The sequence below is a fragment of the Ambystoma mexicanum genome, chromosome 8 (genome assembly GCF_040938575.1).
Source record: "Ambystoma mexicanum isolate Mex_15411 chromosome 8, UKY_AmexF1_1, whole genome shotgun sequence".
Classification (NCBI taxonomy): Eukaryota; Metazoa; Chordata; class Amphibia; order Caudata; family Ambystomatidae; genus Ambystoma; species Ambystoma mexicanum.
Window position 1 is genome coordinate 49128041 of NC_090929.1, and position 25243 is coordinate 49153283.

At 48.5% G+C, this 25243-nt stretch overlaps 1 protein-coding gene across 1 annotated transcript in view; it reads left to right on the forward strand.

The window, feature by feature from the left end:
• Positions 1 to 25243, forward strand: part of ASS1 (argininosuccinate synthase 1) — a 514067-nt gene that overhangs the window by 483056 nt on the left and 5768 nt on the right. Inside the window, exon 15 of the mRNA XM_069609263.1 lies at positions 3512 to 3577. Coding sequence (XP_069465364.1) covers positions 3512 to 3577 — 66 coding nt within the window. The remainder of the gene's footprint in view (positions 1 to 3511; positions 3578 to 25243) is intronic.

Sequence of the window (25243 nt, forward strand, 5' to 3'; positions counted from 1 at the left end):
TATGCCCCTACAAGTGCCCCCTTAACGCCACTCCTCTTGCCCACTCTAGCTTTGGGTTGCTGTGTCATCATTTATATAACGGAGAGTGCTATGGAGCAGGGTGGGCCTTTCTGCAGAAACGGTGGGGGGACGAGGGCGAGAACTGCATGCACTTGACTGCTCTACCCTAGTCTCTGCTCCTAAATTAAGGCCCGATTTATAGAAAAAGCGCATAGACCTCACAAAGTCCTCTGCGCGTAACTCCACTTTGCGTGTACCTGCACACAAAAGCATGTTTGATTTGATTTGGAAATTTATAACGCGCACCAAACAGACTCAACTGTATTCGGGTGCAGATGACAACTATCATCCAGGAGTAGGATGTATGAATACTGTGTATGATCTTGTAAGTAAAGTTACTTATTTAAACAGGACAGTTTTTAACAGCCTTCTGAACAGTCCCAAAGACTGACATGTTCTGATTTCCAGTGGGAGCTGATTCCATAGCTTGGGGCCATACACAGCAAATCTCCTGCCCCCCCTGGACTCCAGTTTAGACCGAGGTACACAAATCAGTGATTTATCTCCAGAAGGGAGGTCTCTTGTCCGATATTACGGGTGCACCCTAGCCGTATGGTAGTCCGGAGCTAGCCCATAAAATTAATTAAGACATTTGTACATCAGGCAGGCCACTTACGTACTCTAGACCCCCCTACGTCCACGGCCTCCAGCAGGTCATCCCGGGCGGCCAACAATGCTGTCTCCGTACCATGTTTGAGCCGGAAACCGGACTGAAGTTCATCCAGTAGTCCCTTGCTGTCCACAAATGTCTGGAATTGGGCACACACCACCTTCTCCAGAATCATATATTCTTGGCTTGAGTGGTTTTGGTCTCACTTGGCGACATTTGATAGTAATACAAAGAGAGTCAAAGTTGTTCTATTCCATATATTGAGTCCATTAAGTCACGTCTCACCAGGTGCAGGGTTTAGCCAAGTGGAAGACTCCTTTGAGAAACAGTTGTAGTGTATGAATGACCTGGAAAGAGACTGCGCCAAATATTTTATATAAAATGTTTATTTCTCAAAAATGCCCTTAAAGAAGATGACATGTGTTTCGGTCCTCGAAGGACCTTTATCAAATCAGGGCTAATTGTCTTGAAGTCATTTAAATGCCCCGATCACACAATGTGAGAGAAGATAAATGCTGCCATATATACTGGGTTAAATCCCTGCTGTTTCCATTGCACGCATCTGATCGCGACTTGCTAAGAATCTCGAGGGGGCCCTCTTTAGAGGATTGGGAACTTGTCCCTCCAGTAATGATTTATTCACAAAAGCTGTTATAAAGGGTGTGATATTGGCCGCCAGATATTTAGCAGTGCGTGCCGGTATAGCAAATGCCAGATCATTAGTTGGCTTCAATTGGAGTATCAGGGATTGAATAAATCCCTCGTTCACACGCTAGAAGTGGAAACCCTCTTTCTCTTCCTCTTCTCAGTCTGTCTCTCCTGTGGGCTCCTCCCATTTCTCTAAGGCCCTCACATTGGTTATGCGTGTTCTCCATATTCATGGAATTTGAACTGCAAAGTAACCTTAGGCGCATGTAGCATCCGGAACGCCCACAACACCCACCATGCAAAGCAGATCTAGCCACATATGTCAACCTTTACGCAGTCCGCATCCCCGCCATCATGCACCCCGTCAATACTGCAAGCCTCCCCCCCCCCCGCAATCAAGGCAGCACCCCCGTGGTAATGCATACTGTCCCCCGTAACTTCTAACTGCACCCGATAAAATGGGTTACATATCACATAACTCAAGTTGGCCCCCAGTAAATTTGAATGCAAAAGCAAACCGCCGTAAATGATGGCTGCACCCAGCTACTCTGCATGCGCACACCCCTTACTTCAAGCGGCACATCAACTCTGTCCTGGCACCTCTACCTTACCTTTGCACTTTGTTTTCTCTGCGATGGGGACTTTACGGGTCCTTTCATGTGGCAGTAGGATCACAAGCTTTGCATGCTTCCTCACCCAACGTGACGTTGCAAGGTCAGATCCATGAATACACTTGTGTTCGCGCATTGCTGGTCATGCAAAGTGACATGTGTAATCGAACCATGAAAGGGTGCTCTTAGAAACAGGCTTTGTGCAGCGTAGACACTATACAAATAACTCATGATTTGTCATGCCCCAAGAGGGGCAGTATGAAGGAAGGAGTGGTACCAGGGCAGTACGCTTCTGGGGGGATTTGCAGGGCAGAGGTCTTGCACCAAAGGGCCGCCACCCTACCCTTTCCAACAGCCTAACTCCAATCATCACCTGAAATGACCCAGCCAACTTTGGAGATGGGTCCTCAAGAAGCGCTTTCAACCAGCAGCAGTGTTGTCATCCACAGTGAGAGTTGTCCGCCAGCAAAGGGGAATTATGGTTACCCCCGCCCTGGGATCCTTGTGTCATCACCCTCAGGTGGGGTGAACATCAGTCCCCAAAGCCGGGCTACCCAGAATACTAGAACACCAACTATGGAGAGCTGTAAAATGAAATACATTATCTGACTGGATCCAAACCAGTTCCCGACCATTTCCAATGTGCGGTAAACTTGCACTTTGCTGATGGAGCTTGCCCAGCACTTGCTGTAGTATGGGATTTCTACCTGATTCTGTCTAGAACCCCTCTTTCCTACCCTGGCTCTTTTTCATTCTCCCTTATTCTCCTCTCCTACTTCTCAGAGTGGGTTTAAGCCCTAACAATATTCTGGTAACACAGCAGAAATAGTGATTGCCCTCTTTTAGCGTGTCTTTTAATGGCCCTTTACTTAGTGCTCTCAAGACCCCTCTTGCCTTGTCACATGACATTAGCTAATTCCCTGGCCTTTTAGAAGAGTTATCCTTCCTCAGGACCTTCGGCTCATCAAATGGTGTTGCTAATTCCCTGGCCTTTTAGAAGAGGTATCCTTCCTCAGGACCCCTGGCTCGGCACATGGCATTGCCTAACTCCCATGCCTTCTAGAAGAGGCATACTTCATCAGGACCCTCGGCTAGTCAGGTGATGTTTCTCAAATTCCCTGGCCTTCTAGAGGCAATATGCTTCCTCAGGATCCACGGCTTGTCACGTGACATTCTCAAATTCCCTGGCCTTCTAGAAGCTTTATCCTTCCATAAGAAACTTGGTTTGTCATGTGACTTTTCCCAAATTCCATGGCCTTCTAGAAGAGGTATACTTCCTCAGGACCCTGGCTCATTGAGTAACCTTTCCCAACTTCCCTGGCCTTTATAGAAGAGGTAACCTTAGTAGAGGACCCTACGCTCAAAGCCAGCTTGAGAAGGTAGTCAAAGAGGAAGATTGGGGACAGGGAACACACCTGTCCTGAAATGCCTAACGTAAAGAGAGTCAGTCAAACTATGGGTGACCCTCAAGGACAGAGTTATGAAAGTGAAGGGGGTGAGGAGTAGAGACAGTTGTGCAGTCCTGATGAAGAAAGGCCACCACTTGCTTCTAACCATGTCTTTCTCGCTTCCTTCCCTGCAGCATGGACGTTCAAGGGGACTACGAACCATGTGATGCTTCTGGGTTCATCAAGATCAACGCCGTCAGGTGAGTCTCTGTGGGACATATAGGATCCAAGCGAAGGATTCACGTGCACTGCAAACCTCTGCCAGCAACAGAGAGCCCAAGCTGTTTCACACATGTGTCATTTGCGAAAGGGGTTAAGAAGTGTTTTATAGTCAACTCCTAAAATGTCATGGTAGCAATAGAAGCAAAGAGAGCAAATCCAAAAAGGTTCAAAGTGAGTCACGCCCAAAGAGACCCAGGTGTCCTCTCACCCTTGCTTTGTGTGTATTCATGGAGCAAGTTGCTGTTTAGGTGAGGAAAGAGGAAAGTATTGAAGGATTACCATTCAGCTCGATGCAGATAAAGGATCACCACTTCGCTCGACGCAGAGGAAGGATTACAACTTGGCTCCACGCAGATGAAGAATTATCACTTGGCTCGACGCAGACGAATAATTACCACTCGGATTGACAAAGACGAAGGATTAACACTCGGCTCGACACAGACGAAGAATTACCACTCGGATTGATGAAGATGAAGAATTACCACTCGTCTCGACAAAGACGAAGGAGTAACACTCGGCTCGACGCAGATGAAGAATTACCACTCGGCTCGACAAAGACAAAAGATTAACACTCGGCTCGACGCAGATTAAGAATTACCACTTAGCTCAACAAAGATGAAGGATTAACACTTGGCTCGACACAGATGAAGGATTAACACTTGGCTCGACACAGACAACATAGAGTTTCTCAGTACAGAATAGGAGGGAACGATGTTTCAAGAATCGATTGCAGTAATGCCTCGAGGTACAAGTTACATAGAAGAACATGTAAATGTTGACTTGGAAAGGCGAGTAAGGGGTTGACGAGCCTTCAAACCCTGTATCTTGTAGATATTTGGGATGCCATTAGGCCTGGGAAGAAATCTCCGAGTGATATTATAGAAAACGGTTAGAAAAAGAGCAGAGAACGGAAGCAAAGATGTCATTTTGCAGGACTTAAATGAAAAATGTTTTTAGTGCAAATAATTTGACTTCTGCTTTAAATACCCAGATGTCATATCAAACAAGCATTCCAACACATTGCAATCATTATTAAAATCGTTGATATAGAAGGGAAACAAACTCCGAGACGTCCTAGCATAAATTAGGTAGAGCAATGAAAGTGGGGGTAGGTCACTCCCTAAATGTAGCTTCTTCTGTTGGGCGGCAGAGCTGAAGACGGTGCATATTTTCTGGGAGCAAGGCTTGGAAAGGAGAACCTGGATTAGACTTCGCAGCGACAGACTGTTGAAACCCAAAGGAAAGAAAAGGTCTTAAAATTAAAGACCTAACCATTCCCCTATCAACTTGGCACTAGATTGGCAAATGCATGGGGTACGACGATCTGGGGGCACCCAGTCCATTATGGGGGTACCTGAATCTTCTCAAGGTGTCAAGAGGGGTTCATCCAAATGGTAAGAGTCCGCAAGCAGTCTATAGAGGTAGGCACCTAACAGAGGATGGGAAAATAACCCATGGCAAATTTGCCAATCCATCTCTTTTTTGATGTGCCAGGGAAACTGTGCAAGAAACCAAGAAACCAAATTGGGCTTATTTAAATTTAGATATTTCTGAGGCTTGTGGAATCTGCTTAGATCACATGCTGTGCATAGGCGGACATCTAGTGGAAGCTGCAGAGTATTGCAGTTTGTTTTTCGAAACTCGAAAAGGGGCGTTGAACTAGGGCGTGCCAGTAATACTATCCCTAGTGTGACGTCCACTGTACCCATGAACCCTCACGCGTGTAGGACCCTCAGATTGTTTTTTTTTGCCATACGAGTCAGATGCATGCTGCAGACTTCCTGTGGCATTAGCCAGTTATACTAAAATTATTGTTAAAACGTCCCCGTTGTTTCCAACCTACGCCAAAGATCGACGCTGGTGAAGATCAAGGGAACAGCTGTCGAAACTCCACGACGGACCTTGGGCCTTGAAAGGCCTCTGGCCTCAGCCCTGTACAAGTAGGGAGAGTGGGGGGTGGACATACAGGCTCCCACATTTATTTCCTACATGTACCCACCCGATGCCAAATTGATACATATGGAGAGCACTCCTTTCAAATTCTGCCCTAAGTGTAACAGGACGTTCCCCTGGGTAGATAAGCACAATACGTGCAATTTGTGTCTCCCACGAGACCATCCTGAGGCTACCTGTCGAGCTTGCAAGCTCTTTAAGCTAAAAACACTTAAGGACTGCTCCACTAAACGTTGGGCCCACTACACTAGGCAAAGAGAGGCCATGGACGCTGAAGAGTCTTTTAGCGATGGCAGCAATACTACCGTATCGGATGGCGAGGGCAGAAGGGTGACTTCAGACACCCACGTGCAAGCCCCCAACCCCGGAGGACTGGCCAGCGGCTCAGTAATGGGGACAACACCCAGCGGTATAAGCGTGACACACACCACTTCCACTAAGCACATCAGCCCTGGCCACGATTTGACACGCTTGTCGAGCGATCGGCAACAGAGGACACAGAGAGAGCGGTCCAACGATTCTGTGTCCTCTGGGCGTTCTCGTTCGATATCGCCTCATGACAAAGACCAACCGTCCACAGTTGAAAAAGGTGTTGCACTTCCAATACTCCCAGAGGCCCAATCATCAGAAGACGAATCCAGCCTCTATCCCCAGTCAAGACGTGTAGCATCTACTCCCGAGATTCAACGCCCTTCCTCCAAGACCACCTCCGAATCTCGTTCCACCTCCGAATCTCAACGCGAGGTGTCAGATACCACCTCCGAATCTCGATGTAAGGCGTTAGGTTCCTCAGAGGCCCCTAAAAGCACTGGGAAACATTCCTCTAGTCATGGGAAGGGGAGAAACAACACAAAAAGCCTTCAGAACACCATGTTCATGAGGAAAAGCAAAAGGCCCCTAAATCAGTAGGAAAGTCGAAGGTCCCTGACCCTTGCACTAAAGGAAAAATCATCCCACCCACTGCTCACGACATGGGTATGGAAGAAGAAACAGAAGATGTTGTGGTTATCCCTAGCTCCAAAGAATGGAACTCAGCTGATATCGACAGTGTTATGAGAAGAATGTCCTTTATGGCAGACTTCTGTGAAAAAGACCCTAATTATTTTCATAGTTATGCCACCACACCAGCTACTTTGGCCCCTTCGGGTTCCAAGGATTCTCAACCCCCTAATAAAAGACCCCGCCCTGATGCCCAGGTGCAGGATTTGGTCACAGACCCTTTGGTCATTGAATCTTACCATCCCGAGTCATACTGTGATGAAACAGACCCACAAATTATGGAAGACCAGACCGAGGTCTCTTATTATGGGGATGATGAGGACCAGGAGGAGGAGGAGGAGGGTGAGGCTGAAGCCTACAATCTTGAGTCCCCAATTCCTAAAGCACCCCCGGTGCATAACCCACCGGTAGATAATCAACCACTCCTCAACGAGGTACTGGCCAAGGCAGCAGCCCATTTTCAAATTGACACACAAAGTGTCCAAGAGGACAGGGATTTTGCAGAAGAGATCCTGGTTGACAAAAGAGCCATTGCTCAGGTTATCCCTATATTAAAGTCTGTCCAGCATAGAATTGACCCCTGGCTGGTAACTCAAAATCTTACTTGTGCGGTTAAGCCACGAGTTGAAACATTATTCTGTGCCGCACCTTCTGATCCCCTATACATTAGGGGCCAATTAAAACCCAACTCCCTGGTAGTAACAACCACCAGAAAGAGGGCAGGTACACCTCTCGCATCTTCGGAAGCACCTCCCGAAAAAGAGAGCAAGAGACTATATACTATTGGCAGGAAAGTTGCCACCACTTCTGTCTATCAGGCACGAATTGCAAATAGCACAACAATTTTGGCAAGCTACAATTGCCACCAGTGGGAACAAGTAGCTGCTTTGGTATCCTCCGCACCTGAACCACTGAAGAGCCAGTTGGCTCAGCTGGCAGCAGATGGAAGGTCTGCATCAGGATGCATTCTGAAAACAAACTTTGATGCAGCAGATAATGCTGGAAGACTAATCGCTGAAGGCACTGTAATAAAACGTCACGCTTAGTTAAGGCAGTCTGTGCTTAAACCCGAGACCCAAGCCACTCTTATAGACATGCCGGTAGAACCGGACGTACTATTTGGCAAGGCAGTGGAGGAAGCCTTAAAAACAGCTAAGGACGTGTACGAGACCCTGAAATCTCTCGGAAAACTCACAAATAAACCCTCAGGACAGAGAGGAAACTCTAACTTTTGTCGCTTTCGGGGCCGAAGCTCCCAAAGGGGTTCAAACTACTATCAAAATCAAGCAACCTCATGGGGGCAACAATCAGTTCCAATCATCACAATCCTTCCCCAGAGGGCAGCGCAGAGGCCGCACTAGGGGTAGAGGCCGCCCCGCCAGAGGTGGTACACCACCCAGTAAACAGTGACGTTCCACTTTGGGTTCCCTCCCATGCATCCCCAGTGGGGGGCACATTTCTACCTTCACCCACCATGGAAGGGAATCACTTCGGACAGATGGGTGCTGTCCACAGTGTCCGCAGGATACTGTATAGAACTACTAGAGCGCCCCCACGTCCATCCCCCAAGACAGAGGGTACACTCATTGGAGCACCGGAAAATCCTTCTCGAGGAGATCGCCATTCTACTTGCAAAGGACGCCATAGAAGCCGCCCCAATCAGCCAGGTAAATGGGGGGTATTTATTCAACCTACTTCCTTGTGCCAATAAAAGATCTAACAATGCACCCAGTATTAGATTTGCACCCTGCAAACAAGTATGCCAAGCCACAGAAATTCTGCATGACTACAATCCAAGAGGTAATCCCCCTCCTAAAAAAGGGAGATTACATGGCAGCATTGGATATGAAAGATGCTTATTTACATATTTCAATGTTCCCAGCGCACAGAAGATTCTTGCATTTCAAAATAGACTACCACTTCAAGGTGCTGCCCTTTGGAATAGCCTCGGCTCCAAGGGTATTCACCAAGGTACTGGCGGTGGTGGCGGCGCACCTGTGCAGGGAGACAATCCCCGTGTACCCTTATCTGAATGACTGGCTCATCACAATGGAAACCCCCTTAATTTGCAGACGAAACATCCAAAGAACAATCAACCTCCTCTTCCAATTGGGCTTCTCAATCAACGAGAACAAAATCAAGCCTGTTGCCAAGCACCTCAAAATAGTTCCTAGGAGCTGTCCTAAATACCCAAGAGGGGTTGGCCTCTCCGTCAGAGGAAAGAATTCAGAATCTGTTGCTGCAAATTGCTCACTATCAGGCCGGTCGCCAAATAAGGGTGCGCAAAGTGATGCGTTTGCTAGGCATGATGGCATCTTGCATTTACCTGGTTCCCCACGCGCGCCTGCGCATGCGACCCATGCAGGAATGGTTGGCGAAACCGTGGTCTCAAGCAAGTGGTCAGTGGGACGATTTAGTGGTCGTTTCGCCAACACTAGTACAGAGTCTTCGCTGGTGGACAAGAGAGAATCTTATGAATGGGAAACCCTTCTACAACCCAGAGATACAGGCCGTCATCACAACAGACACGTCCCTAGCAGGGTGGGGAGCCCACTACCTACACCATACAGCTCGGGGTCTCTGGTCTTACACAGTGGCTCAGAACCACATCATCCTGCTAGAACCTCTGGCAGTCTTCAGAGCGCTTCGAGCATTCGCACCCCTCCTATCCAACCTGTCAGTGCAGATCCTAACAGACAGCACAACAGCAATGTTTTACTTAAACAAACAAGGGGGCACTCGTTCACCAAATGTGTCCAAGCTTGCCCAGAAAATTTAGAGATGGGAACTCAAACGGAAGATTTACCTGTCATCCCAACATGTTCCAGGGGATCTCAACTCACTAGCAGATGCTCTGAGCAGGGATCCCCTCCCAGAAGAACACGAGTGGACACTACATGAAGAAGTCGTAGGAGAGCTCTTCTCTCAGTGGGGTTTCCCCACTATAGACCTATTTGCCACAAGCAAAACAGGCAATGCCCAGACTTTGCATCCAGGTTACCCCAGCCAGGCTCCAAGGGGAACACCCTATGGATGAATTGGTCAGGGATGTTTGCCTACGCTTTTCCACCAACCCCTCTTATGAGGAAGGTGGTGAACAAGATCCACAGGGAACCGATGACGCTCATCCTGGTTGCTCCTATGTGGGCGTGACAACTATGGTATCCACACCTACGCAAACTGGCAGTGTGCGACCCCATCAAACTCCCATGCCGGTACAACCTACTCTCCCAGCACGAGGGGCTAACAGTGCATCCTCAGCCCAACTCAATGAACTTGGCAGCATGGCTCTTGAAGTCATAGAGTTCGGACATCTCAATTTACCCCAGAGATTGTATGGATATCTTGAAAGAGTCAAGTAAACCTAACACAAGGCACTGTTACTATGACAAATGCAAACGATTCGTTAGTTGATGCCAGAATAGGCAAATCAACCCAGTTGATTGTACTCCTCATAATGCTGTCACCTATATGCTCCACCTATTGGATGCAGGGTTAGTGTTTAACTCACTTAAAGTGCACCTGGCAGCTTTAGCAGCCTACACCACTTCCCATAACAAGGTGTCATGGTGGAAAGTGCCAGTTGTCAAAGCATTTATGGAAGCGGTGAAGAGACTCCACCCTCCAATTTCTAACCCACCACCAGGTTAGGACCTTAATGTGGCAATTGCTAAGCTCATGGGACCCCCCTATGAGCCCATGCACAAATCTAGTCTCAAACACCTGATTTATAAAACTGCCTTCTTAGTAGCCATCACCTCCATAAGAAGAGTCAGTGAAATTCAAGCACTGTCAGTGAAGGATCCTTTCTTTACTATTCATAAGGATAAAGTGGTTTAACGCACTAACCCTAGGTTTGCACCTAAGTTCATTTCCATATTCCATGTTAACCAGTCTATTGAGCTGCCGGCCTTTTTCCAAGAACCCAAAAGCTCTGCTGGGGTGAAACTCCACACACTAGATGTGAGGAGGGCGGTCCTCTACTATGTAGACAAGACCAGACCGCTAAGAAAAACATATCAGCTGTTTGTCTCCATAGCTCCAGGCAGAGAGGGAGATTGTGTCTCTAAGAACGCCATCTCAAGGTGGATAGTCAGATGTATCCAACTGTCAAAACACTTACAATAATGGAGGAGAGGAATTGACACTCTCCCCCGAACCACAGAAGCCGAATGAATTCGACCCTCCACGTGGAAGCCAATGGGGGGAAGAGGAGTTAGGGAGAGGTTGTGGATGGGGTGGGGGAATTAGGAAAATCGGAAAAAGGGTTAGGGCAAACCTAAGTTGGATAGAGAAGAGGAAGCACCAGGGAAAAAACCTTCCTATCTGATACCTGTTTCCTGTTACCTAACCCTCTGTAACACAAACCAGTACACACCTTAATACTTGTGAACAGAACTCAATAACAAACACAGAGGATATTGCATTCACATGTAGTAGCAAGCGGTATGAACACAAGACAAGGGGGAATTCCCCATGGATGAAGTACAAAACACATGGCCAATAGGGCAAGCTTTTAGCAACACATAAACATGTAGATTCATGTCTCTAGGTCTAATCAGGCAAGCGAATGGGCTACAAATCACAGAACCTGTTACCTGGTAAACACGAGTGAATAGCACTCGTCATAGAAATCCTGCCAACAAAACCATTTCGTGAGTGTTTCTTAGATTAATAACTAAATAAACTGCAGTAACCAACTCTGGCCATAAGAGATTGCCAGACCACGATTCAGAATGCAGGTGAATGTACTTATGTAACAGAGCCCCACCTCGCAATGTCACCAGCACTTATCTGAGCTCCGAGGGCCCCGCGGGACTCCTCGGAGTGAAGGTATCATGCCGTGATCAGCCGCCGGTCCGCCCGCTCTGAGCGATGCAAGCGAACGCCCGCGGCTTTGCTGTGACTTCCGAGTACAGACGAAAATAACACCGTAGATCCCTTACTGCTATGTATCAAAATCAACATGATTAAATTGTTCAAAAAAGTACCAAACTCTGGTATCATGCATTTTTATGAAATTCTCTGAAAACAAAAAGGGCAAATTTCTAGACAGTTATTTGAAATGTTTATTATTTAGACAAAGAAAATCCTGATGAGCATAAAGGTTGTAATAACAAAGAAGTATAACAGAAATTGTTAAAACACTCACAGTTGTAATTCACAATTTTGTTTAAAGAACAGAAAACAATCAATTATTCTTTTTATGAGAAACAGAAAAAAATATTTTTTAAAATAGGTTCTTCTTTGTTGTAAAGTCACAAAGAAGAAATAAAAAAGGAATGGAGTACTAGTGGAGAGAAGATATATGGACGGTTCATAAGGTAAAAAGTTCTTCCTTCTCTACACAGAACAACCGTATCCTCTCAAACTCTAACTCCAATATTCCTAATGACAGGTCTGCCTACGTGTAGGTGTCAAAAAAATATTTCAAGAAAAATCAAGGTTGACATCATCACAACAACGTTTCGGCTGAAATGCCGCCTGTCTGGCCATAGTTTCTTTACATAGTTGAAAGTTGCCTTCCTCAGGGCGAAAGAACCTCACAACAGTTTAACCCTCAATTTTGTAGGCTGTGGATAAGTTAGAAATACAGGCGTGAAAACGGGCTCAGGGGCCCACAACAGTAATGCCTGAAGAGCGGAACCAACAGGGCCCTTGGTGTAACTGCATCGGGTCAGGACTCACATTGGAAAAAACAACAAATGTGGATTAAATCCTGTAACCTGTAATTGTAGGTAAATTCCGCCAACCACAGTGCCTGTACTCAGGAGTCCCTGCCATCTCCCAGATAACCTCTCAAATATTGTTCCAAAGTCTGATTAACTCTCTGTCTGTCCATCAGTTTGGGGATGATAGCTAGTGGACAGAGCACAATTGATTCCCACATCTGACAGAAAGTACGCCAAAACCTGGATGTAAACTGTGAGCCTCTATCCGAGACAATACACTTTGGTAACCCATGCAACCTAACAACATGTTGTAAGAACAACTCAGCCAACTTGCCGGCCCCAGGAATACCAATGCATGGAACAAAATGAGCCTGTTTGGACAAGAAATCCACCACCACCCAAATGGTGTCAAACTGGTTATCAGGAGGCAGATCAGTAATGAAATCCATTGAAATATGAGTCCAAACTGTTTCTGGTGTGGGCACTGGCTGTAAATAACCTCTCTTTTTAACATGATCTGCCTTGTTATGTACACAATTTTCACATTGTAACAGATATCTTTCTGCATCCTTTCTCAAGGTAGGCCACCAAAAATAAATCTCCAACATTTTTTGCATCTTTCTCAGACCTGCATGTCCTGCCAAAGGGGATTTATGACACCAAAATAAAGCCTTTTCTTGCAATTTTCTAGTGGGCAAATACAAATGACCCTGGTGGTAGGGTAACCCTTCTCGCACGGTACGTGCCGAGTGACTGTCTTTCCAATGTTGCAATTGCAGGGCAGGGACAGCTTTCTTTATTTGGTCAATTAGTTGTTTTGTAACCGTCCCAATGACTTTCTCCAGAGAAATAAAGGTCTTGACTTCTCCTACTGTATTGTCTATATTTTGTTGCCGGGATAATGCATCTGCCTTTCCGTTCTTACTCCCTGGTCTGAATGTCACCACAAAATCAAATTCATTAAAGTACTGGGACCATCGAAGCTGTCTTTGGCTTAAGGTGTGAGCGGTTTTAAAATACTGTACGTTTTTATGATCAGTTACCACCACCACCTGATGTCTCGCTCCCAGTAAATAATGTCTCCATTCTAAAAATGCTGCCCGGATGGCCAACAATTCTTTGTCTGTGATTGAATAATTTTGCTCACAACCAGTTAATTTCCTTGAAAAGAAAGCCACCGGATGCCACACCCCTGCCTCATGCTTCTGTGATAATATGGCTCCTATGGCAATACTACTGGCATCAGTCTCCACCTGAAAAGGTTTCTCCGTGTTTGGGTGTCTTAATACCGGGGCCGTAGTGAAGGCCACTTTAAATTCTTTAAAAGCCTTTTCTGCCTCCGGACTCCACACAAAACTCACCGCCTTCTTATGCAATTGTGTAATGGGCGTGACAATTTTAGAAAAATTACTGATAAGGCTCCGATAGAAATTGGCGAATCCTAAAAAGGATTGGATGTCTTTGATACATTGTGGAGACGGCCAATCTGTGACTGCCTGCACTTTCTTGGGATCCATGACCACACCAGTAGTACATGTTGTTCGGGCGAATCTGAATATATCAAAATATTGTCAATATAGAAAATAACAAAAATATCAATAAAGTCTCGCAATACTTCTTGCATAAAAAACTGAAAAGCTGCGGGGGCATTACACAAACCAAACGGCATCACTAGGTACTCAAACAACGCAAATTTAGTTCGGAAAGCCATTTTCCACTCATCCCCCTCTTTCACTCTTATCAAATGATAGGTTCCTCTTAAATCAAACTTGGTGTAAATCTGTGCAGACCTCACTTGATCCAACAACACTGAAATCAATGGCAAGGGAAACCTATTTTTCACAGTAAACCTATTTAGTGCCCGATAATCAATACAGGTTCGTAAAGTGCCTTCATTTTTAGGGACAAAAAATAAAATTTAGGACACTGGGGAAGTAGAATGCCGAATAAATCCCTTGGCCAGCATCTCATCTAGATATTCCCTAAGATATTTATTTTCAGTTTCTGTGAGAGCATATATTCTGCTGCACGGTAATTTTGCCCCCACCTCCAGTTCAATGACACAATCACAGGGGCGATGAGGAGGTAATCTTTCTGCTGTGCCCTTATCAAACACTTTTGCAAACTCTCTATATTGGACAGGGATTCCTGAATCAACTGCTCCCACCACTTGCTCAGGGAGTTCTCTTTCGACCAACCAAGATGCAAGTCCTACTTCTGGCAACATATTCCCCTGACACTTCTGTCTCTCAAACCACACCATTTGCTTCTCCCAGTCAATTCGAGGATTATGTTTTCTTAACCGGGGCATTCCCAGTATTAGCCCAAACTGAGGTGCTGCAATTAAATCAAATGTAATCTCTTCTCTGTGACCTGATGCACACACCATCTCCAAATGGGTCCTGATACCAATGGTGTTCCGTCCACTGACTGTACTCCCTCCACCCTTTCCTTCTCCTGTATTGGCAACCTGCACTGAGCAGCTAATGCAATGTCTACAAAATTGCCCGTTGCCCCTGAATCCACTATTGCCCATACCTCCTGTTTAGACACCGCAAAACACGTCACCAATATATACAAGTGAGAAGTCTTATTACTAATCGTGTTTGCTACCCATCTGGGGAACCTTACTTCACTGGGGCCTGTCACCGGTGTTCCCTCTACGGCCGGCCCAGCTCTTTTCCCGCTTCCTTCTTGCTTCTTTCACTTTCGACCCCTCTTTGTGGAGTGTTTTGACAGGTACGTATGAAATGTCCTGTCTGCCCACAGTACAAACACAAATTGTTAGCTTTACGCTGCTCTTATTCTGCTGCCGATAATGGTCCTCTAATGCTACGAATCTGCATGGGTTCCACTTCACTCCCTCTACATCCCTTAATCCTATCCAATCTCACAAAAGGTGCCACTTCCGGTCTTTTCTTGTCTCCTTTTCTCTCATTCATCCTGTGATCTAATCTTAATACCAAATCAATCATGGCCGTACATGTCCCTGGTTGTGGCTCTACTTGAGCAATGGCATCCTTCAGTTATTCCTTCAGACCCTGATAAAATAGTACCGTCTGTTTCGCTACTGGCCACTCAGTCTCAATCACTAACCGATTAAACTGGGTCACATAAGTCACTAGGTCTCTACTACCCTGTTTCAAACCCAAAAATTCTTTATCTTGTGCCAAAGGCACCTCACGCCGGTCAAATAATCTACCAAATTCTGCCAAAAATCCATCCCAGTTATATAACAAGGGGTCATCCTTTTGAACTATTGGCATAGTCCAAGCCGCCGCATTTGGTGTTAAATATGATATCACAAATGCTGTGAGGGCCTGAATCGTTTCAAAGGCTACGGGTTTACATAGAAAATGCAATCTGCATTGAGTAAGGAACATCATATACTTGCAGGGATCCCCTGAAAAAGGCTCAGGAGCTGCCAACGGGACACTGCTGGGAGGTTACACAATTACAGTAGCATTTTGATTAGTGCCTGCTTCTCTGACCCTTGATGTAGATCCACTGGGCCCCTCCAATGGGGTTTGCTGTACCACTAACCCCTACACTTGTGCCTTCAAAGCGTCAGACTCTTGACAGGCATGTGCCAATTCTACTCGGATATCTTGCAAGGCCTTTAGCACATCGGCCAAAGGCGGAGGATTCGACTGCATTTGGTTTGGGTGGTTGTAAGTATCCCAATATGGGGGTGGCTTATTATGTCAAAACACTTACAATAATGGAGGAGAGGAATCGACACTCTCCCCCGAACCACAGAAGCCGAATGAATTCGACCCTCCCACCGTGGTTGGCACAGGTGCCTGAAGTAGTACACAGGACACCACGTGGCAGCCAATGGGGGGAAGAGGAGTTAGGGAGTTGTTGTGGATGGGGCGGGGGAATTTGGAAAACCGGAAAAAGGGTTAGGGCAAACCTAAGTAAAAGGGAAGGGGAAGCACCAGGGAAAAGACCCTTCCTATCTGATACCTGTTTCCTGATACCAAACCCTCTGTAACACAAACCAATACACACCTTAATACGTGTGAACAGAACTCAATAACAAACACAAAGGATATTGAATTCACATGTAGTAGCAAGCGGTATGACCACAAGACAAGGGGGAATTCCCCATGGATGAAGTACAAAACACATGGCCCATAGGGCAAGCTTTTAGCAACACATAAACATGTAGATTCATGTCTCTAGGTCTAATCAGGCAAGCGAATGGGCTACAAATCACAGAACCTGTAACCTGGTAAACACGAGTGAATAGCACTCGTCATAGAAATCCTGCCAACATAACCATTTTGTGAGTTCTTCTTAGATTAATAACTAAATAAACTGCAGTAACCAACTCTGGCCATAAGAGATTGCCAGACCACGATTCAGAATGCAGGTGAATGTACTTATGTAATGGAGCCCCACCCCGCAATGTCACCAGCACTTATCTGAGCTCCGAGGGCCCCGCGGGACTCCTCGGAGTGAAAGTATCATGCCGTGATCAGCCGCCGGTCCGCCCCCGCTCTGAGCGATGCAAGCGAATGCCCGCGGCTTCAGCTGTCAGACGGGCAGAGCTTCACTGTGACTTCGAGTACAGACAGGCAGAGCTTCACCGTCCATAACTCATTCCGCGTCCTGCCGTCCTGCTCCTCAAACCAACCGCACCCAGGAATTAATAAGCCACACTTGATTCACGTGCCGTCGCAATCACTGCAGCTGGCAACGCGCACGTGACCATACGCTTGTGTGCTTGTCCTGAACTACAACCTCCCATGGCCTGCTGGGAATTGTAGTTTTGTCTCCCTACGTGCCGTAGGAGTTTTAAGAGGTAACGCTTGTTACTCCAGTGTGTTTCCAGCCCCTATTCCTCACACCAACTGTTCTATTCCCTTTCAGATAAAACACTGCCTTTTACGCCAAGGTCCCACTCTACAAGGGGTACTGAAGCCACTGTGCCTTTCATTGCAAATATACCCCTTGACACCATTTGCAAAGCAGCTACATGGAGCTCTAGTCACACTTTTACTCATCACTACTGCATTGACACTCATTCCAAGACAGATACTCAAGTGGGACAAGCGGATCTAAGACATTTGTTCGCTCATGACCCTTCTCACATCCCACCTCCTTCTTCTAACACTGCTCACTAATCTATGCACAGCATGTGATCTAAGCAGATTCCACAAGCCTCAGAAGGGATACATTACTCACCGTAATCGTATTTCTGATGCTTGTATCTGCTTAGATTCACATGCACCCGCCCTTCCTCCCCTCTGAGAGAAGGCGCATGGATGCTTGTAGAATTATCTATTTTATCTGCTTGGATACTCTGTACTCACGCTACTCCTCATGCTACCTCATGTCAGAAAAAATACAATCTGAGGGTCCTACACGCGTGAGGGATCTTGGGTACAGTGGACGTTACACTAGGGATAGTATTACTGGCATGCCCTAGTTCGACGCCCCTTTTTGAGTTTCGAAAGACAAACTGTAATACTCTGCAGCTTCCACTAGATGTCGGCCTATGCACAGAATGTGAATCTAAGCAGATACAAGCATCAGAAATACGATTACGGTGAGTAATGTATCATATATATATATATATATTCAGATTACCGTTTACAGATGGGGGCACGTTAAATCAGGGGAGACATGAATTATGTAGTAACTGCAGAGATTTCAGTAAAGTGCAGCCTAAACTCTCAGGACTGCGGATATTTGTACATCTCGGAACCGCAGCATTAGAAGAACACACACAGCTCTTCACTTCCACTTCCAGTGGAGTCGGAAAAACAAGGCCAGCGCTGTGAAAACAGCAGAGAGAAGAAGGGAACACAAGTAAGGGTTCACAGCTCAGGCTTTATCTGGCCACACACAGTTCCAGCAACCCAACATCCACTAAAGGCGTGTGACCTTGACATCTGAAAGAGCAACCCTCATCTCACCTGAAAATCCAGGGCACAATAACCCCCGGAAATGACCAGCTTCCCATCATGCATAGAAGTACAGCCAGTGCGCCAGATAATATTTGGAAGGCGGAGTATTTTACTCCCTATTTTCTTTAAGTTGGGAGTAAGATGTATTCTTAGGGAGTCAAAATGTAAGTCCAATTCACAAAGAGTATTTTATAAGCGAGCAAAAATGTTTTAACAGAAATGTTTTTGTAGTATTTCTTTCTTTGCATCGACTTACTTATGCACATTAAAAGATACATGTTCTCTTCTCACAATCCGGAAATTAAAATAGTAGTGTCTGCCGGAAGTACGATGTGCAGCACTGGTCCAAATAGATCCATGGAGCTGTATGGGTGAAAGCATGGTCCAAACAGATTCATGGAGCCGTGCGGGTGGAAGCATGTTCCAAACAGGTCCATGGAGCTGTGCGGGTGGAAGCATGCTCTAAACGGAGCCATGGAGCAGTGTGGGTGGAAGCATAGTCCAAACAGAGGCAGGGAGCCTTGCGGGTGAAAGCATGGTCCAAACAGATCCATGGAGCTGTGTGGGTGGAAATATGGTCCAAACAGATCCATGGAGCTGTGTGGGTGAAAGCATGGTCCAAACAGATCCATGGAGCCATGTGGATGGAAACATGGTCCAAACAGATCCATGGAGCCGTGTGGGTGAAAGCATGGTCCAAACAGATCATTGGAGCCGTGTGGGTGGAAGCATGGTCCAAACAGATCCATGGAGCTGTGCGGGTGAAAGCATGGTCCAAACAGATTCATGGAGCTGTGCGGGTGAAAGCATGGTCCAAACAGATCCATGGAACTGTACGGGGGAAGCATGCTCTAAACAGAGCCATGGAGCCGTGTGGGTGGGAGCATAGTCCAACCAGATGCATGGAGTCTTGCGGCTGGAAGCATGGTCCAAACAGATGCATGGAGCCGTGCGGGTGGAAGCATGGTCCAAACAGATCCATGAAGCCGTGTGGGTAAAAGCATGGTCCAAACAGATCCATGGACCCGTGTGGGTGGAAGCATGGAGATCCATAGAGCCGTGCGGGTGGAAGCAGGGGTGCAAGCTTCCACATGTCTTTTTCTTATTTTTTTGTGAGTATTTTTACTCCCTATTTTTATTGGTTGGGAGTATTTGCAAATTTGTAGGGAGTAAAAGTAGCCGAATCACCCCTTACCTGTAGGGCTGAGTGCAGCACTCTCGTTACACCCGAGGTTCCATCCCCTCCCCACAGCCAAATTTCAATTGAAATACAACTGTCCCATTACACGTGTAAGACAAGTCCTCCCACTTGACTGAGGAGCTCTCAAAGTGATGGGTGGACACGCTTGAGCCAACGTCCTCAACAACTGGCAATTAGTCCTCTAGCTCGTGTTCCATTCCACACAGAAAGGTGGAAGACCCGAACTGCGAGGCCACATCCCCTCCACGCGAGAGTGCAATTAGTCACAGACATGTGTCAGCCTCCCCATCCCACATGGAGGTCCAGTGACCCCATTATCACTGGGCCACGCATCACCCCAAAGGTGCCCCTGGGGATCCAGCAGCCACCTGTGTGCGAATGGTAACCCAGCAGCCCCCCAGGTGAGGTGCCACTGAACCTAGCCGCCAGTCCTGTGCGTTTACTAGGATAACGGCATACCCGATGTTGCGTAGTGAATACGCGGTATTGCGCATGCACGGCCCACAACGAGGCTCGCATATGCGCGCTGTTAATAAAGACGGTCCCACCCGACAGTTGCCGCCGGGGACCTGAGCAGTCTGCACGCGTCCCGTGTGCTCTGTACAGTATGCGTGTGTGACTGCGTGTGAGTGCTGGTGCGGGCCTCGGGCGCACCCGCGCCTACAACACTGGCGACGAGGATGGCACTGGAGCCCTGAGCCACTGCTCTGAGTGTGTCGGAGAGAGAGGCTCTTCTCCGTGTCGACACGGACCCACGCACATGGCCGGCAGCCATCTTTGATCTTACGCGGATCGCAGCGGTTGCAGCCCAGGAGGGTGCTTGTGCGCCGGCTGCGATCCCCTGGCTTCGAAGCTAATTTTTGGAACATTCCACAGCCCTGGCAAGCTAAAGGGATGTGGACTCAAAAAAAAAAAAAAAAAACAGAAGAGAAAAGGGAGGTTCTTCCCTGGCTGTGAAGGAAGACGCATAGAACTTTCTCCATCCAGTTCCACAGGGTCTTCTGTTATCATCCTTTGGTGCTGAACACCTGCACTCCCATCCAGTGACTGGGCTGCTTATACCACCATCGAAGTGTGCCAGACTGTGAGTACTTTGCCCTGTTGTCATCATGGGTGACGGCGTCGAGAGAGCCAGCGAGAATCGGAGGGAACAACGCCCGGAGAGTGAAGGGTATGTCGTCGGTCGAGCAAGGCATGCAGGATCTAGACATAGCGGAGGAGGAAGAGGAGATCTTCTTCATCTCGAGCATCGCTACTGGTCCCAGAGGAAGCCGACAACTGATGTGCACGGTGAACATTGGGGAGGTCTCACTCCTGTTCTTATAGACACAGGCGCGTCAGTTTGCGTGCTTGTGACTGAACACTATGAACCTCTTCCAGGCCCTCCCGAGCTGTCTGATTCCAAGGCGCTGATATACGCTTTGGGGGGAAACACTCCGCTACCAATCCAGGGAGTATTTGTGACGCCAGTGTCCCATGGGCAGAGCAAGATCAAGGCGAGGTTCTTCGTGACAAGTGTAAGCCCGCACTCCCTCTTGAGCTGTGCTGCCTCCGAAGCCCTCAATATACGCTGGCCATTTATCACACCGACATAGACCACCTACTGCAGCGCTTTGACACCATCTTCCAAGGGGTCGGAAAACTGAAGGGGGACCCCATCAGGCTTCACATCGACGGGTCGGTCAGACCAACAGCCCTCAAACATCGCCGAATACCGTTCCACCTGAGGGCACAGGTGGAGCAGGAGCTGCAATCGCTCATTGACCTAGACATTATTGAATGGGTGGAAGGCCCGACCCCGTGGGTTTCTCCAATTGTTGTCGCCCCAAAGCCCAAACAGCCAGGAGCTGTCCGCATCTGTGTGGACATGACACCTCACGCCCACTCTGGATGACATTGTCGGCGAGCTACAGGGAGCGAGAGTTTTCTCCAAGCTGGATCTGAGGTCCGGCTACCATCAACTGGAACTTCACCCGGAGTCCAGATACATTACCACCTTTATGACTCACGAGGGACTGTACCAGTTCAAGAGGCTCAGCTTCAGGCTCTCGTCGGCAGTGGAAGTCTTCCAGGACGCCATCCGGGGGGCACTGGCGGGGTTAAAAGGGGTGATCAACATGTCGGACGACATCCTGGTGTTCGCACAGTCGGAACCAGAACATCTGAAGCGCCTGGAGTGAACACTGGAAAGACTCAGAAGCCTGGGACTGACCCTGCACCGGAAGAAGTGTGAGTTTCTGAAGGACCGGATAGAGTTTTTTGGGTTTGTGTTCCATGCTGGGGGCATCTCACCTAATCCGGCGAAGGTACGGGGCATTCGAGAGGGGGCCCCGCCGGAGTATCCCGTGGAAATAAGGAGCTTCCTGGGTATGGTCAATTATTGTGGATGATTTATTTGTGACCTGGCCTTGCTGTCGGAACCCTTGAGGGCTCTGACTAGGACTGACGTGGCGTGGGTCTGGACGGAGAAGGAACAAAGGGCGTTTGCCGAAATCAAGAGCGCCCTGTCAGGGCAGGAGACCATGGCGTATTTCAATCCAGACAGGGAGTCGCAAATAGTGGTGGATGCCAGCCCGGTGGGACTGGGGGCGGTCCTCATGCAGGCAGACCCGCAGGGGACCATGCGGCTCATCGCCTACGCAAGCAAGGCGCTCACCGAGACTGAGAAGCGAGGCCCTGACCATCCTATGGGGCTGCAAGCATTTCCAGATCTACATCCTGGGCAAGCCCGTAGTCGTCATAACGGACCACAAGCCCTTAATTCCGATCATGTCCGGAGCCTCATCCAAGCCCCCACCACGCATCGAGAGATGGATGCTCTCGCTCATGGAATATGGAGTCAAGCTGCAGTATCGCCCTAGCACGCACAATCCAGCGGACTATCTGTCCCGTCACCCGGGGGCTGGGCACCCCCGAGACTCCGATGAGGTGGCGGACTGTGTGGAGGTGGTCCAGCTCATGGTGGAGGCGGTGCTGCCAGTGGCCCTGGCACGCCAGGAGATAGCGGATGCGTCGAATGTGGATGAGGTGTTCCTGGTAATCAAGGAGGCCATGGCCAGTGGAGAGTGGCGTGAAGTGCTCATGTACAATGCCAGAAGAGACTATGGTGCACAGAAGGATCTCCAGGTGCTATGGAGGGCACGCCACGAGCTGTCAGTCGCCAACAACGGTCTCCTGTTAAGGGGGTGTCAAATCGTCGTCCCACGGGCACTGGTGGGAAAGGTACTGCAGCTCGCCCACAAAGGGCACCAGGGGACGGCGAAGACGAAGGCACGCCTGAGGTTGAAAGTGTGGTTCCCAGACCTGGAGAGCCGGGTGGACGAATTTGTGCGGGCATGCATACCATGTCAGGTGGCCAGTCCAGTGGAGAGAGGGCCGCCCATCCAGGCCATGGAACGAAGTGAACAACCGTGGGGGACAGTGCATGCTGACTTCGGGTCCACGGGTCGAGGAATGTACTTTCTTTCAGTGGTAGACCAGTGGTCACGATATCCACAGGTGGAGCTGGTGGAATCCACGGCCAGCGACCACACCATTCTGGCCCTGGAGAAGATGTTTGCCACCCATGGGTTCCCCATTGAGATCTGTTCGGACAACGGCACACTGTTCCAGGGGCAGCAGTTTGCCCAGTACTGTGAGGAAAGGGGGATCAAGCACCAAAAGGTCACCCCACTCTTGCCCAGAGCAAATGGGGAGGTGCAACGCTTCATGCGGACGCTGAATAAAGTCTTCCGAATATCGCTGAATGGAGGGGAGGAGCTACGCCGCAACCTCTTTGAATTTCTCTGCGAATACGGCACGACCCTGCATCAGTCTACCGGGGTCGCGCCAGCTGAAGCCCTTTTCAAACAAGCTCCCAGGGGACTGCTGCCCGAAGTCGAAGGACGCTGCCCGGGAGTGATCGACAACAACCGAGTGCGGGCGGAAAGGGCCGTCCAGAATGAGCGGGAAAGCGCCAGGCAGAAGTACAGCCAGTGCGCCAGATAATATTTGGAAGGTGGAGTATTTTACTCCCTATTTTCTTTAAGTTGGGAGTAAGATGTATTCTTAGGGAGTCAAAATGTAAGTCCAATTCACAAAGAGTATTTTATAAGCGAGCAAAAATGTTTTAACAGAAATGTTTTTGTAGTATTTCTTTCTTTGCATCGACTTACTTATGCACATTAAAAGATACATGTTCTCTTCTCACAATCAGGAAATTAAAATAGTAGTGTCTGCCTGAAGTACGATGTGCAGCACTGGTCCAAATAGATCCATGGAGGTGTATGGGTGAAAGCATGGTCCAAATAGATTCATGGAGCCGTGCGGGTGGAAGCATGTTCCAAACAGGTCCATGGAGCTGTGCGGGTGGAAGCATGCTCTAAACGGAGCCATGGAGCAGTGTGGGTGGAAGCATAGTCCAAACAGAGGCAGGGAGCCTTGCGGGTGAAAGCATGGTCCAAACAGATCCATGGAGCTGTGTGGGTGGAAATATGGTCCAAACAGATCCATGGAGCTGTGTGGGTGAAAGCATGGTCCAAACAGATCCATGGAGCCATGTGGATGGAAACATGGTCCAAACAGATCCATGGAGCCGTGTGGGTGAAAGCATGGTCCAAACAGATCATTGGAGCCGTGTGGGTGGAAGCATGGTCCAAACAGATCCATGGAGCCGTGCGTGTGGGAGCATGGTCCAAACAGATCCATGGAGATGTGCGGGTGAAAGCATGGTCCAAACAGATTCATGGAGCTGTGCGGGTGAAAGCATGGTCCAAACAGATCCATGGAACTGTACGGGGGAAGCATGCTCTAAACAGAGCCATGGAGCCGTGTGGGTGGGAGTATAGTCCAACCAGATGCATGGAGTCTTGCGGCTGGAAGCATGGTCCAAACAGATGCATGGAGCCGTGCGGGTGGAAGCATGGTCCAAACAGATCCATGAAGCCGTGTGGGTAAAAGCATGGTCCAAACAGATCCATGGACCCGTGTGGGTGGAAGCATGGAGATCCATAGAGCCGTGCGGGTGGAAGCAGGGGTGCAAGCTTCCACATGTCTTTTTCTTATTTTTTTGTGAGTATTTTTACTCCCTATTTTTATTGGTTGGGAGTATTTGCAAATTTGTAGGGAGTAAAAGTAGCCGAATCACCCCTTACCTGTAGGGCTGAGTGCAGCACTCTCGTTACACCCGAGGTTCCATCCCCTCCCCACAGCCAAATTTCAATTGAAATACAACTGTCCCATTACACGTGTAAGACAAGTCCTCCCACTTGACTGAGGAGCTCTCAAAGTGATGGGTGGACACGCTTGAGCCAACGTCCTCAACAACTGGCAATTAGTCCTCTAGCTCATGTTCCATTCCACACAGAAAGGTGGAAGAGCCGAACTGCGAGGCCACATCCCCTCCACGCGAGAGTGCAATTAGTCACAGACATGTGTCAGCCTCCCCATCCCACATGGAGGTCCAGTGACCCCATTATCACTGGGCCACGCATCACCCCAAAGGTGCCCCTGGGGATCCAGCAGCCACCTGTGTGCGAATGGTAACCCAGCAGCCCCCCAGGTGAGGTGCCACTGAACCTAGCCGCCAGTCCTGTGCGTTTACTAGGATAACGGCATACCCGATGTTGCGTAGTGAATACACGGTATTGCGCATGCACGGCCCACAACGAGGCTCGCATATGCGCGCTGTTAATAAAGACGGTCCCACCCGACAGTTGCCGCCGGGGACCTGAGCAGTCTGCACGCGTCCCGTGTGCTCTGTACAGTATGCGTGTGTGACTGTGTGTGAGTGCTGGTGCGGGCCTCGGGCGCACCCGCGCCTACAACACTGGCGACGAGGATGGCACTGGAGCCCTGAGCCACTGCTCTGAGTGTGTCGGAGAGAGAGGCTCTTCTCCGTGTCGACACGGACCCACGCACATG